Source organism: Spinacia oleracea, chromosome 2, assembly GCF_020520425.1.
Source record: "Spinacia oleracea cultivar Varoflay chromosome 2, BTI_SOV_V1, whole genome shotgun sequence".
NCBI classification, from domain to species: domain Eukaryota; kingdom Viridiplantae; phylum Streptophyta; class Magnoliopsida; order Caryophyllales; family Amaranthaceae; genus Spinacia; species Spinacia oleracea.
The window spans coordinates 94117067-94131194 of NC_079488.1; the positions used below are offsets into that span (position 1 = coordinate 94117067).

Here is a 14128-nt window from a genome sequence, read left to right on the forward strand (position 1 = left end):
AAAATCTAGTAACAACAATAAGAAAAATATGAAAACTAATTAAAGTAGCTTAAAGCAAATATTAAAAACTGGTATATTGGATAACCGGATATGATTGGATATTTGTCACCGAATAGTAATTAATGAGTTAGATACGAAATATTATTTATCGGGATATATGGATGCACCATGTAGGAATTTCATACCACTTTAATTGTCGACATTCATCATTGAGAATTACCGTTGAAATGATGTTTGAGGAGTTATAGAAAAGGTGAAAGGTTCTATATAATATGACCAAAGTCACACAAGTGTATATAAAGCCAATAATTGTTTTCACTTAACATTTCATATATAATTTTATACGAATGCACACGCTTGGATTAAAAGTGGTACAACATCATACAAATGGTCATGAAAGAGAAGATCCACCAATAATTATTGGAGATCGGGAAGATGGCATGTCTAAAGTTCAAAATTCTATAGAAACACATATTTCATGATCTATTCGACCAGACATAACATGAAGATGATGATGAAGTTGATGTGGAAGAAAATGGTAAGTTCAAAATTCTATAGTTCAAAATTCTATAGAAACACATATTTCATGATCTACAAATGCTTGTTGGTCGTTTAACCTTGTACTCATTATTTTGGTTATTAAATATGCTTTCATTTACCTAAAAAATAATATTCCGTAATAATAATGACAATATTAAGAATAAAAATAACTATATTAATATTAACTGGAAAATTTATAATAACAAATAAAATAATAATTATATTGGTATGAAAATATTAGTAATATTAAACAAAGTTGAACTATAACCTGTTATTTTGAACTGAAGTGGAATTGTTGAATCTGAACTGAACTGAACTTAATGGATCTGAACCGAACTTATTGGATCGAAGCTGAACTATACTTATTAGACCTGAACTAAACTAAACTGAAATGATGAAGAAGAAAAAAAGGTCCAAAAGTGCAGGGCCTAAGTAATAGTGATGTTAAGGAGTTAATAAATCTTTAAATTGATTAATTCAATCCTTAAAATTAGAAGGCATTACCGCAACCAAAAAAGATACGAAGTATGGAGTACAAAAGATATGTTAGAATGTGACGGATGGTATAATGGTGTAGACATATTAGGTACACCCTTTCCCATGTTTTCTTTATATGTGAGGAAAAAATATAAGAGGGGCAACCAATAAATGTTGCATCCGGATACACGTAATTATTTTCACAATAGTGGAGTGCAGCGTTCATGTTATTAAATGTGAAGTTTGATGATCAATCATTATGTGGAGGTTTGATGATCAATCATTATGTGGAGGTTTGATGTTTATTTTATTATACTCCGTACTTCGATTTATAAATCTACTCGCCGATTTTGTTAAATTCGTTTTTATTTGTAATTTTGTTAATTTTGTTTATTAATTTTTCATTGAGGTCGCTTATATTTGTGAATTTTTTTAAAACTCAACTTAACTAATTAAAAATTTAAAAAAGTGTGGTGATGGTGGTTGTTGCGGTTGTGGCTATGGTTGGGGTGTTGATGGTGGACATGTTTGCAGAGGGTGGTGGCTGAGGTGTTGGTTGGGGTATTTGGGTTGGTAAAAGGGGCAAAAGGGAAAATTTCTTTTTTGTGAGGTGGACGACATAAGTAAACATGGATGACGAATAGTAACCCCTTAATATTATGAATAGTTTTATTTTATTATGAGGGGACACTATGAATAGTTACTAAGGCCTTAAGTGTGTTAATCATCGTTGTTTGTCCTAGGTGAAGGTATGGAAATCGATATCTTAGATTCTTAGCCTACCTTTTGAAGCCTGCATCAACTTTGAAGGAGATTAAAATCAACTTGTACTTTGTTGCAATTGATTCACCTGTTTATCAGAAGTTAATTAGTATGTGGCCCGAACGTTGTCATGGATTTTGACATTTATTCTGATTTATTTTTGTAAATATGTACCCATATAGACGGTGTTGTCATCGAATTGGCGATGGTGAGACAAAGATTAGTGAACGATCAACAACCTTCCCAATCTTTAACCCCACATAAGAAAATCAAAATAACCAAATCATTTTCTTCATCGTCATTTGATTAATTACTCCATCTCCGTCAATGTTTCCCCTCTTTCTCGTTATTGCACTCTATTACTCGAGCTTTTTTGTAATTCTAAGCTAGGAAAGTAATGATTGTACATTTATAAATTAAGGAAAAAATTCTTTTTTTTTGCACTTATTTTTATTCAATTTATAATTTATTGGAAAAAGGAGTATATATGTTTATATGGAAAGACACAACATAAGTTGTTGGTTAAGATGGTAGGAAGTGTAACTTTTAACAACAAATGAGGTATGGTGTTAGATTTTCGCTACTTAATTTTGCGGGCAAGTAGAGAATCCAATAGGTTCACCTACATCTATCATATGTTATTTTTGTTATACACGCATGTTCTTTTGGTGGATCATACTCATTGTACATCATTGTCCATAGTCCACAAATTGGGTAGACCCCTTTATATGAAAGTCGCAACCTTGTTCTCAAATGCATATAAAAAAATTCCCGTGAGCTAAAATTAATAAAGAGCACGCCTTTGTCGATGAACAAATGTTACAAAATTCGGCCACTCTATCCAACAAGTCTATTAGGGCCATGTTTGAGTCGTTTGACCCACATTTATTCAAGTCTTCTGAGTTTATAACAAAATTGGGTGGGATGGGTCAAATGCCTCTTTGTCATAGTGTAATATTTACCCCAATTTAGTTATGCCTTTGTATGCGGAGGGTTTCTAAACCTCAAGTGACTTGTGTCCATATGAACACAAGTGACTTGTGTCCATATGAACACAAGTGATCCAAATACAACCATCTTAAGTACCAACACATAATATGTCAGTACCAAAATGCAAAATTGATTAGAAGTACCACCAATACAAGTCATATTGTGTTATTGGTATTCACATAATTTGTATTGGTACTAACATATTCTGTATTGGTACACCAGATTCTGTATTGGTACTCACTTGTGTCCATATGGACACAAGTCACTTGTGACAAAGACTTCCTCTTGTGTGCGTTTGATAAGTAAACTTGGATGGTATAACACGTAACAATGTGGGTATTGATCACATGACTGTAACGGAATTGAACAAGTGAATAAGCATAAAAATCAACTGCTAATTTCTTGAATTTCAAGCATCCATGGGAACTTTACCAAGAAGGCAGCAACTAGATGCAAAAAACAAACATCCAGAATCGTCCACCCCATGTCAGATACAAGCCATATAAACTAATTCAACTAAGAAAAATGACAAACCCATCAAGGTTCAGTTACATGTGCACACATTTTAATCAGGAATCCAAAATACATCACCAAATGACCACCGATCGAGATTTTACAAAGCAGATAAAACCACTAATCTTATATTGGCTTGATTTTGAAGTGAAGTGAGATAAGTGAGAATACAAAACACTTCAAGTCCTGCAAGAACAATGAGGCAAAGTTTAATATTGCCGTGGTTTTACATAAAGTTCATGCAGACAAAAGAAACTTAAAAGAGAAAAAGTAGTAGTCATGGACAACTTATTTCCAACCAGCACAATAGTCAGCAATAAACTAATTGCTCGTTATTTGCACCGCTACAGTTCCATTTACCCAGAACCCCAAATTCTATAACCTTTAACCCCAACCTACAACAGAACCAAACAAAAAGACCACTGTGTATCATCTCCTGCAGCCTGCAGGCAACAGATTACCTCATTCCACTCAATCTCAAGATCTAGTGGAGCGCTAAACCACGCCCTATTATTACTCACTCGCCCTATATAGTTACTAAAATACCCTTGATTATATTATCTTTTTCTCTCCCCCATTTTACCCCACCTCACTCTTAATCTCTCCATCAAACTTGCTAATAAATTTAGTTAATGTGTTTTTAGAATTTAATGAATTTGGTTCATACATTTAATAAAAACCCAAAAATAAAAAACAATAATTTAAAGAAATTAGACTTCTTCGTTTTGAGCTTGGTCCATGGTAGAGGCTTCTGCGTTTTAAGCTTCGTCCACGGTAGAAGCTTAAAGCGCAGAAGCCTCTACCATGGACCAAACTCAAAATGAAGAAGTCCATGTGTTTAAACAAAATAATCAAATTTCAATTAATGATAATAATAGGTATTAACCCGGTTAATAATAATAATAATAATAATAATAATAATAAATAATAATAATAATAATAATAATAATAATAATAATAATGATAATAGAAATTAATTTGGTTCCTTAAATTAATTTTTAGAATTTAATGAATTTGGTTCATAAATTTATTAAAAACCCAAAAATTAAAAACAATAATTTATAGAAATTTAGACTTCTTCGTTTTGAGCTTAGTCCATGGTAGAGGCTTCTGCGTCTTAAGCTCCGTCCACGGTAGAAGCTTAAAGCGCAGAAGTCTCTACCATGGACCAAACTCAAAATGAAGAAGTGCACGTGTTTAAACAAAATAATCGAATTTTAATTAATGATAATAATATATATTAACCTGGTTAATATAATAAATCATAATAATAATAATAATAATAATAGAAATTAATTTGGTTCCCTAAATAATAAAAATCTAATTAATATTTTTTTTTTTAAAATGGTACTTCACATATGCTTTTACAGTTGAGCTTGTGCCATGGTAAAAGCTCAAACAGAAGAAGTCTCCACCATGGTTGAAGCTCAAACAGAAGAAGTCTCCACTATGGTTGAAGCTCAAACAGAAGAAGTCTCCACCGTATGGAAGCTCAAATTGCAGAAGTCTCCATGTTAAAAAGTTTGTTTTTTTGTATAACAAAACTTACAAAGACTTCCACGTTTCGAGCTTCTACCATGGTTGAGACTTCTGTTGTTTGAGCTCATACCATGGTAGGAGCTCAAACAAAAGAAGTCTCTACCACGGTAGAAGCTCATACTGTGGAAGTCTCCATGTTAAAATATAAAATAAATTTTTTCAATTTTTTTTGTGATTTTAATTAGTCTTTTGTAATTTAATATTGAATTCGAAAAAATATACGGAGTAATATTATTTATTTGATTAGTTTATTAATTATTGATTACATGTTAATTAAAATGCGGTACAAAGTGTAAAAGATGGAAGAAATATAAAAAGGGTAGTTGGGTCATTTAATAGGGCGGTAATATAGAGAGGTGAGTAATACTAGGGCGGGGTTTAGTAAGCCCCAAGATCTAAGCAAATAACAATAAAAACTCATTCAACCTGCACCTAATGTTCAATGACACTGCAAAGAGAAACATCACTTCATGGTTAATGGTGTTCCCGAGTCACACACATGAGGGGGAGAGGGAGTTTACCGAGTCATTACAGTTTGCAGAAAGGAGATATGATAAAGCATGACGTAACAAGGGGCAGGCTACAGATGATTCTGGAGGTAAGCATCATCTTAAATTTAGCATCGCTAAATAGTACTCCGTAAAGAGTAAGTTTCAACTAACACCACAAAAGCCGAACCTAATAGCAAAATAATTGTTCTTGAGCAGCAGCAACTAACTCAAGGCCAAATCAGAGTCAAAAGATTCAAAACACTACAATGTTCATGATCATCCAGGATGACTTCATGTCAATGTTCTTGAAAATGAGGAAAAAATACACCTTGAATTACTGAGTAAAGGTAAAACTTGAGAACCTATAAAGTTGTTCTCTAATGAGCGAGACATGCCTGTAAACAAGAAAAGAAATACCATCATACAAGAGCACATGGGCTTTATGTCAAAATCTGCCGCAAATGTTCAAGTGGTCAACACCCCAAAATATTTTTGTATGGTTATGAACTTTAAGTAAATCAGTAGGGGAGCACCCCAAAGTCCTACAATCCTACTGTCAAAAACTCTCCCTTTCCTCCAGCGCTAGAGCTACTTGTGGGTCCTCAGGGAGTACCCAACCCCTCCCTATCACCCTCCCCCTCTTACAAAGTGCCTCTTTCGTAGATGGTCGTTGATGCGGAAGCAAGCATGACTCCCTTCGCGTGCACTTCTACTTGGAGAGCAAGCAAGAACAAGACAAATTGGGTTTCGATAATGATTCTGATTTGGAATGAGTTATTTTCCAGATTATTCTTGTGTTTGACGAGTGAAGTTAGACATAAAATTCTTAGTTTTAGGAGAGTGAAACCTGATTCTAAACTAGGTTAATTCTATTAGTGAGTGAAGCTAAATTAAATTAGTCTAAACATATCCCCAATTGTGAGTTAAGGTGAGTAAAGCCTAAAATCAGATTTAGAACCCTTAGTTTTCTCTAAAACAAGTGAAGCTTGTGAGAACCTAAGTTAAATGCACCAAGATCCACATCAATTGATACCAAGAGCTTTGGTTTTTGGGTGTCATATCCATTCGTTTCAAGAGATCAAAACGAAATATCGTTACTTTGGGAGCATTGATATTCTGGGAGCAGATCTGTGATTGTTCTACTTCGAATTTTTTAGTGACTCTTTTTGCATTGAACTCAAAAAACATCGGAGGTTTAGGCTGCATAATTTCATAGCATTTCTACGAGTAACGTATCTTGAGTGATAGAAAACATTCAATGCAAATTTTCTGATATTTTTTTTGATGGGTGAGTTCGATGATATATCCGATTTTCAAACATGGTTGCAAGATTCGAGAGGGCTAAGAAGTTATTGCAGGATCTTAAGCATCCACCAACACTCAACGCTTTGCTAATTACTTCGACAACAAGAAGAAAAAGGAGACGAGTTATTCATTGCCAATGCTGAAGGACAAATTTCAGATTCACAAGTGTTTGATAATGAGTTAAGATTAAATCTTTTTCTTGTTTCAACAATAAAGATCAGACCTTGGATTTTCTTCATGAAGGAAAGGCCAAATCTTTTTATCCACTATCAATTGATCCAACAAAACGACCATATCAGATTTGTGAAGATGTGAATGTAGTAAGACACGGTGTACTTGATTTGGAACCACAAATTAAATTCTTTGATCAAAACATTAGATTTCCATGAATTTGAATTTGGTGATAATTTGTAGTGTGGATGTTCTTTCAAGGTTCACACTTATAGTTCATGTTAGAAGGATCTGGATCATTTCGTGGCCAAGATGGACATGAGGACAAGTTCTTTTTCAAGAAGGGGAGAATGATGAGGAAGCAAGCATGATGTCCTTCGCGTATACTTTTACTTGGAGAGCAAGCAAGAAAATGGTGGCAGATTGTATTTTCTTGGATGCCAAGCGTACGCGAAGGAGATCATGCTTGCTTCACCATTAATCGCGACCATTAGGATTTGGCCTATAAAATCATGTACAATTGACCATTTGAAAGATGGATTCATTAACTTTATGGGGCACGGACATGTGCATGGCCATGGGGGGGAGACGCTTTACTGTTGATCCCAACAACAACAAAATAAAAGATCAGCGTGTTGGAGGTAAAAGGCAAGCAGCAATGCTTAGGGTATTGACATTAAAGGCAAAGATAACAGCAGAGGAGCTAGACACAAAATGCAAAGACACACTATTAGCACCAATGCTGGAGGACAAGAGGTCATGAGCGATGAGCCATGGCCAGCTTATGGAGATTAACCAATATTCCAATGTGGATCCTTCGTTTATTTTCCATCTAACAAGTATCTACTTGTCTACAATTTTACAGATCTCAAACTCAATGACCTGAAAGCAACCATGCATAAATGGAGTCCCTTGTTCCAAGTTCCAACTCTTGGTGGGAGATTGACAAATCCCTCTAATTTTGTAGCGGAGTATTAGCAGAGATTTCGATTAGGAAATTGCTACTCAGACAAAAAGTAAAAAGAAAACGGAAAAGATAACATAGGAAATCCACCAAGAGTTTTTGAGGAATCCGCTCAATACCACCACAAAAATGCAAACAATCCAGCAAAATAGACTTTATGATTGTAGTTTAAAGAATACAATTGCATACAACTAAACCAAAATTATATTGCTTGCTTAAAGAAGTAAAAAACACATCCAAAATATGAACCACGATAAGAAAATTAAAGATGATAAACTTGTAAAGCATTCAAAGGAACATATATATAGCAAGAAATTCAAGGACCAACAAAAATACAATTCTATGTGCAAACACTTAAAAATGGAACGATGGAAGGAAACGAGTAATAGGAAGCCTTTAAACAACAGACTTTCAAAAGCGTACTTAAAAGCAGGACCCCCAACAAATAAATAAAAATGTGAACTAAAAGCTAAAAAAGAGGAAGTAAAAATAAGCACTGACCTGAACAAGATAGTAGAATATGCGAAGTCCTTCGGGATCTTTACTACTCTGGACATCAACAAGGGAACCAATTTTTGAAGTTGTAAATGAGATATGCTCATTGCCCATCACAATCTCCAGCTCTTGCCTCCCAATAACATCAGGTTCTGGCCAGAGGTTATCATCTTCCTTCATAATCTAATTGAAACAAAATTTCGAAAAAAATTGACAGAGTGGTGATACGTCAGAAACTATAGGCACCACAATCACAAGCATCGGTGTAATGGTCCTTTATTACAGTTCAAGCAACCTGATACATTGCAAGAATAAAAAAACACCTAACAAATAACAAAAAACAAAAGTAAAACCACCTATTAAATTTTAAGCCGGTACTAAATGCTTATACAAACAAGAAAAATCAACACAACAAATCCAAAGAACTATAATACCTAAAACAACATGTAATTGTTACTGAAAGCCGCTGCCTAGTTAGTTGTTACTAGTTTATTCTGAATAGTGCAACGAAATAGGAAGGAATGGCTAGAATTAGGGTTTCCATTATAAAATTTTAAACCTTTGCCAACAAACTGAAACCCAAAACCCTAATTTATTATCAACGAATCAAAGCAACAATCCGAGAAACAGACCTCGCTATCGGAAATGATGCGACGGCATTCGCGAAGGACGGCAGGAGTGAGGAAGACCTCCTTGCGAATCATGGTGTCGTTCTTGTAGTTGGAGTTGTTAGCGTATCGAAGCTTGCCGTCAGGCCGAAACTCGAACTCGAGGAATTCATGGCCGAACTTGCCTTTGTGACCGACGTAGTATCTCAGGTAGAACTCTCCTGCGTCTTCCTCCCCTGCCATTGCTGCTCTTCTGGTCTTCCTAGAGAAATTGGGTTTGGAGTTACAAATTTCAAGAAGTGCGATTTTAAGAAATTCGGTTGTGTTAAAAAATAAGAGTTACGGACTACCGCAGCACCGTGTACGGAGTAGGAGTGCAGGACTCGTGATAAACCTTGGGGCTTTGTTGCTGAGGGGGCGTTTGGTTTGCACAGTGGTATGAATTGGAATCAGAAATATCAAGATGGTATGGGTTTGTAATTTGATTCTTAATACTATGTGTTTCGTTTAAATCGGAAATGAGGCTTTTCTCTTTTATTTGATATCTATTAAAAATGTATGAGCCAAATCTACCTCCCTAGGGTTCATAAACCTCCTACCTTGAGGGTTTGAAGTATGAGTTTGAAACTCTTAAAACTACCAACCAAACAAATGGTATGGATTTAGAGTTTTGGATCATTCTAAACCCGTACCTCATACCTAAAGATCTCGAACCAAACACCTCCTTAAATGAGGTTGATTTGAAACTTACTGGTCGGTTAAGATAATGACATTTTGTATGTAAATATGGCTCGACTTCTCCCTTCTCTCTTATGACTTTTTGGCACTATCACATATCACAGAGAACACCCTACTACGTGTTAGGTTATGATACATATGACAATTCATAAATCTTGCGGAAAAACCATATAGCCAGGAAAACATATTATTTACACATAATCATTTAGCATAGTTTAGATGCATACTCTTTGTTGCGTGCCTTCCCTAGCTGCGCCCGAACCGAACAAGAACAAGTCTTTAGGACTCCAAGTGTCGTCCCTCCGTAGATAGTCCACAGCACGTCCGGATCCGCCTTAAGATTGACCAACTAGAATCGCCCTTAAGGTACTATTATTTTCGGCACTTTATAGGCAAATGTATGACTGAATTTTGCTCTCAAAACTCACTTTGAATACTTGAATGCTCGATGTAAATATGTGACCCTAGGCACCTATTTATAGAGTTATGGAAAAGGATTTGGAATCCTATTAGGATACTAATTTATTTAATTATAATCCTACTAGGACTCTAATTAAATAAACTAAATCTTTTCGGATTAGATTTAATCATATGACAAATCCCGGTAGCTTCAGGATTCGAGTAGCACACAAACACACACGCACGCACAGCAGCCCACGAGGGGCGCCATGCGCGCGCGCGCAGCCCATGAGCTCGCAGCCCACTGCCGCAAGCCCACACGCTGCCGCAGCCTTGGCGCGCGCTGGGCCTGCCTTGCGGTGGGCCTGGCGCAGCCTTGGCTGGTGCGTTTGTGGCGCGCTGGCTTGCTGGGCGATGGCCCGGCTTCGTGCTGGGCCTTCGTCTGGCAGGCCTCGTCCGATGCTAATTCGTACGATACGTTTCCGATTAATTTCCCGATTCCGGAATTCATTTCCGATACGAACAATATTCAACATTTCCGATTCCGGAATCAATTTCCGTTTCGAACAAATATTTAATATTTCCGTTTCCGGAATTATTTTCCGATTCCGATAATATTTCCGATTCTGACAATATTTCCGTTTCCGGTAATATTTCCGATTCCGGCAATATTTCCATTTCCGATAATATTTTCCGATACGTACCATGTTTCCGTTTCCGGCAACATCTACGACTTGGATAATATTTATATTTCCGATACGATCCATATTTCCGTTTCCGGCAATATCATCGTTTCCGGAGTATTCATTTCTTGCCTGTGACAATCTCAGCTCCCACTGAAACCAAGCTCCGTCGATTCCGAATATCCATAGATGGAGTATTTAATGCCATTAAATACTTGATCCGTTTACGTACTATTTGTGTGACCCTACGGGTTCAGTCAAGAGTAAGCTGTGGATTAATATCATTAATTCCACTTGAACTGAAGCGGCCTCTAGCTAGGCATTCAGCTCACTTGATCTCACTGAATTATTAACTTGTTAATTAATACTGAACCGCATTTATTAGACTTAACATAGAATGCATACTTGGACCAAGGGCATTATTTAAAATAAAATAAAACGAGTTTAAAATAACATAGCTGGTTAGCTGGTTAGCTCACTTGGACCAAGGGCATTATTTAAAATAACATAGCTGGTTAGTAAAACACATTATGCATCACATAAACATTTGTAGACCTAATCAAGAGTTTATGACTAATCTAGCAGATCCATAAAACATCTCTTTAAAATAAAACGAACAACTATTGTCTTTTATTAAAAAGGAAAATCCCTTAGCAACTAAGCAAGAAACTGAAATGATGTTTTTAGTAAGACTTGGAACATGGAAACATTCTTCCAGTTCCAAAACTAGCCCGGAGGGCAACGACAAATAGTAAGTTCCTACAGCTAATGCAGCAATCCGTGCTCCATTTCCCACTCAGGTCGACTTCACCCTTGCTTAACTTTCTACTTCTTCTTAGTCCCTGTGGATTGGAACATAAGTGTGAGCCACAACCTGTATCTAATACCCAAGAAGTTGAATTAGCAAGTATACAGTCTATAACGAAAATACTTGAAGATGGAACGACTGTTCCGTTCTTCTGATCTTCCTTTAGCTTCAAGCAATCTCTCTTCCAATGCCCCTTCTTTTTGCAGTAGAAGCATTCGGATTCAGAAGTGGGTTGACTGACCTTCCTCTTTACAGATTTGGCGCCAGTTTTCTTAGTTGGGCTGGCCTTGTTGCCACCTTTCTTAGCATTCCTCTTATTTCCAGATTTCTTGAACTTGCCCCCACGCACCATAAGCACATCCTGCTTATCACTTTTGAGCGTCTTTTCAGTGGTCTTCAGCATACCGTGAAGCTCAGTGAGTGTTTTGTCCAGACTATTCATACTGTAGTTCAGTTTGAACTGATCATACCCGCTATGAAGAGAATGGAGGATGGTGTCTATAGCCATTTCCTGAGAAAATTGCTGATCCAGCCGACTCATATTCTCAATGAGTCCAATCATTTTGAGAACATGTGGACTTACGGGCTCGCCTTTCTTAAGCTTGGTCTCAAGAATTTGCCTATGAATCTCGAATCTTTCGACTCGAGCCAGATCTTGGAACATGTTCTTCAACTCACTGATGATTGTGAAAGCATCTGAGTTGATGAACGTTTTCTGCAGATCCGCACTCATGGTGGCGAGCATTAGACATTTCACATCCTTGTTGGCATCAATCCAACGATTGAGGGCTGCCTGAGTGACCCCGTCGCCTGCGGCTTCGGGCATCGCCTCTTCTAGGACATACTCCTTTTCTTCCTGCATAAGAACTATTTGCAAGTTCCTTTGCCAGTCAAGGAAGTTCTTCCCGTTCAACTTCTCCTTTTCGAGAATTGATCGAATGTTGAATGAATTGTTGTTTGCCATATTTAAAACTACAATTGAAAAGAATAAACAAATAAATAACCATTCACAGTTTCTCTTAATAAACTTAAATTCTAGCATACATGCATAATTCAATGTTTATTAAGCATTTTATTCAAGTTATGTGTTCCGGCAGGTGTGAATAAAATGATTCCAAGATCCTAAAATCATTGAAAAACTAAGCACAGTTTGTCGACTTAATCCTAAAACATCTTAGGTAAGCAAAAGCCTTTTGCTAATAGTCTAGAAACTATTCTTGGTTGATAGGTACGTCTAAGAACTTATTAGGTAAACCTATCGATTTTGCCACGACATAAAAGGACTCCTTACTTATATCGTTGAGTTTCACCAAAACTAACATGTACTCACAATTATTTGTGTACCTTTCCCCTTTAGGACCAATAAGTAACACCTCGCTGAGCGAAAACTATTACTAGGTTGATGTAAAGGATATCCAAGCAAGTGTATATTTTGGCATGGCACCTTTTAACTCAATTTTTTAGTTTGGAACTTAAGGCTCTTACTATGTTGGTTAGATTTTAAGTGAACTAAAATCCTTAATCATGCAACATAATCAAGCTTTTGATCTCATGCATTTTAAGACATATTTAAAAGCAATAAATAACTTAAAACATGCATAAGATAAATGTGATCTAGTATGGCCCGACTTCATCTTGAAGCTTTAACTTCAAAGTCCGTCTTGAAAATCTCCGTGGGAGGTACCATTTTCTTCAAATAGGATAAGCTATAATTAAAACTAATTACAACTATTTGATGGTACGCAGACCATATTTGAATTGAAAAACACTTTGGTACTTTAGACCAATTACATTCAAATTAATGGTACGCAGACCATATTTTCTATCCTGTTTGGGCCATACTAGTCACTTCATAACCTGCAAAACAGTACATATACAATATATACCATTCACCCATTCATTATCATGAATGGCCCACATAGCTGGTTAGTAAAACACATTATGCATCACGTAAACATTTGCAGCAATTAATCAAGGGCACCAATAATCTACCAATTATTCAGTCCTTATTAATTCTAATCAAGTTGTTTTAACCTTAGGGATTTGTAGACCTAATCAAGAGTTTATGACTAAAAGGGCTCCCACTTAAACCAATAAATTCATATGCTTTACTAATTTTAAACATAAAAATGTATTTCTAGTCTAACCGGAAACATACAAATTTAATTAAAATTTAAAGCTCATATAAATTTATAATTGAATCCATAAAGTTTAATTTAATTTCAGTCATATTTAAATTAATTCATGATTTTAATTTTAGTAAAATAATTAGAATAAATAAAATTTATTATAATTACAATATTCAAAACTAAAATCCAAGAAAATAATTTAAATTATTAATTTTAAAATTAATTAAAATTACGTAAACTGAAAATTTCAAATTAAAATTTCAAAACGATCTAATCGCAACGCAACAACCCCACGCAACGTACGCCCATGGGCCACACGCACACAGCCATCGCTGGCCATGTGCGCGCAGCCCATGCGCTGCGTCGCATCGTTGCTGCTGCTTTCCCTCGCAAGGCATCACGCGAGCTGGTGCTCGCTGCGCGCGCGCCAGCGCTCGATGCACGCGAGCCATCGCTCGTTGCGCTCGCTCGCCAGCGCTCGCTGCGCGCGCTCGCCAGCGCTCGCTGCGCGCGCTC

At 36.2% G+C, this 14128-nt stretch overlaps 1 protein-coding gene across 1 annotated transcript; it reads right to left on the reverse strand.

Annotated features, from left to right (window-relative positions):
• Positions 1-3144: 3144 nt before the first annotated feature.
• Positions 3145-9226, reverse strand: LOC110799935 (protein mago nashi homolog 2). The gene is made up of 3 exons (XM_022005217.2): positions 8880-9226; positions 8254-8430; positions 3145-3468 (listed from the first exon to the last, which is right to left on the reverse strand). The coding sequence occupies exons 1-3, from the start codon at positions 9096-9098 to the stop codon at positions 3409-3411; spliced, it is 456 nt and encodes a 151-aa protein (XP_021860909.1). The 5' UTR covers positions 9099-9226; the 3' UTR covers positions 3145-3408.
• Between the last annotated feature and the right edge of the window lie 4902 nt (positions 9227-14128).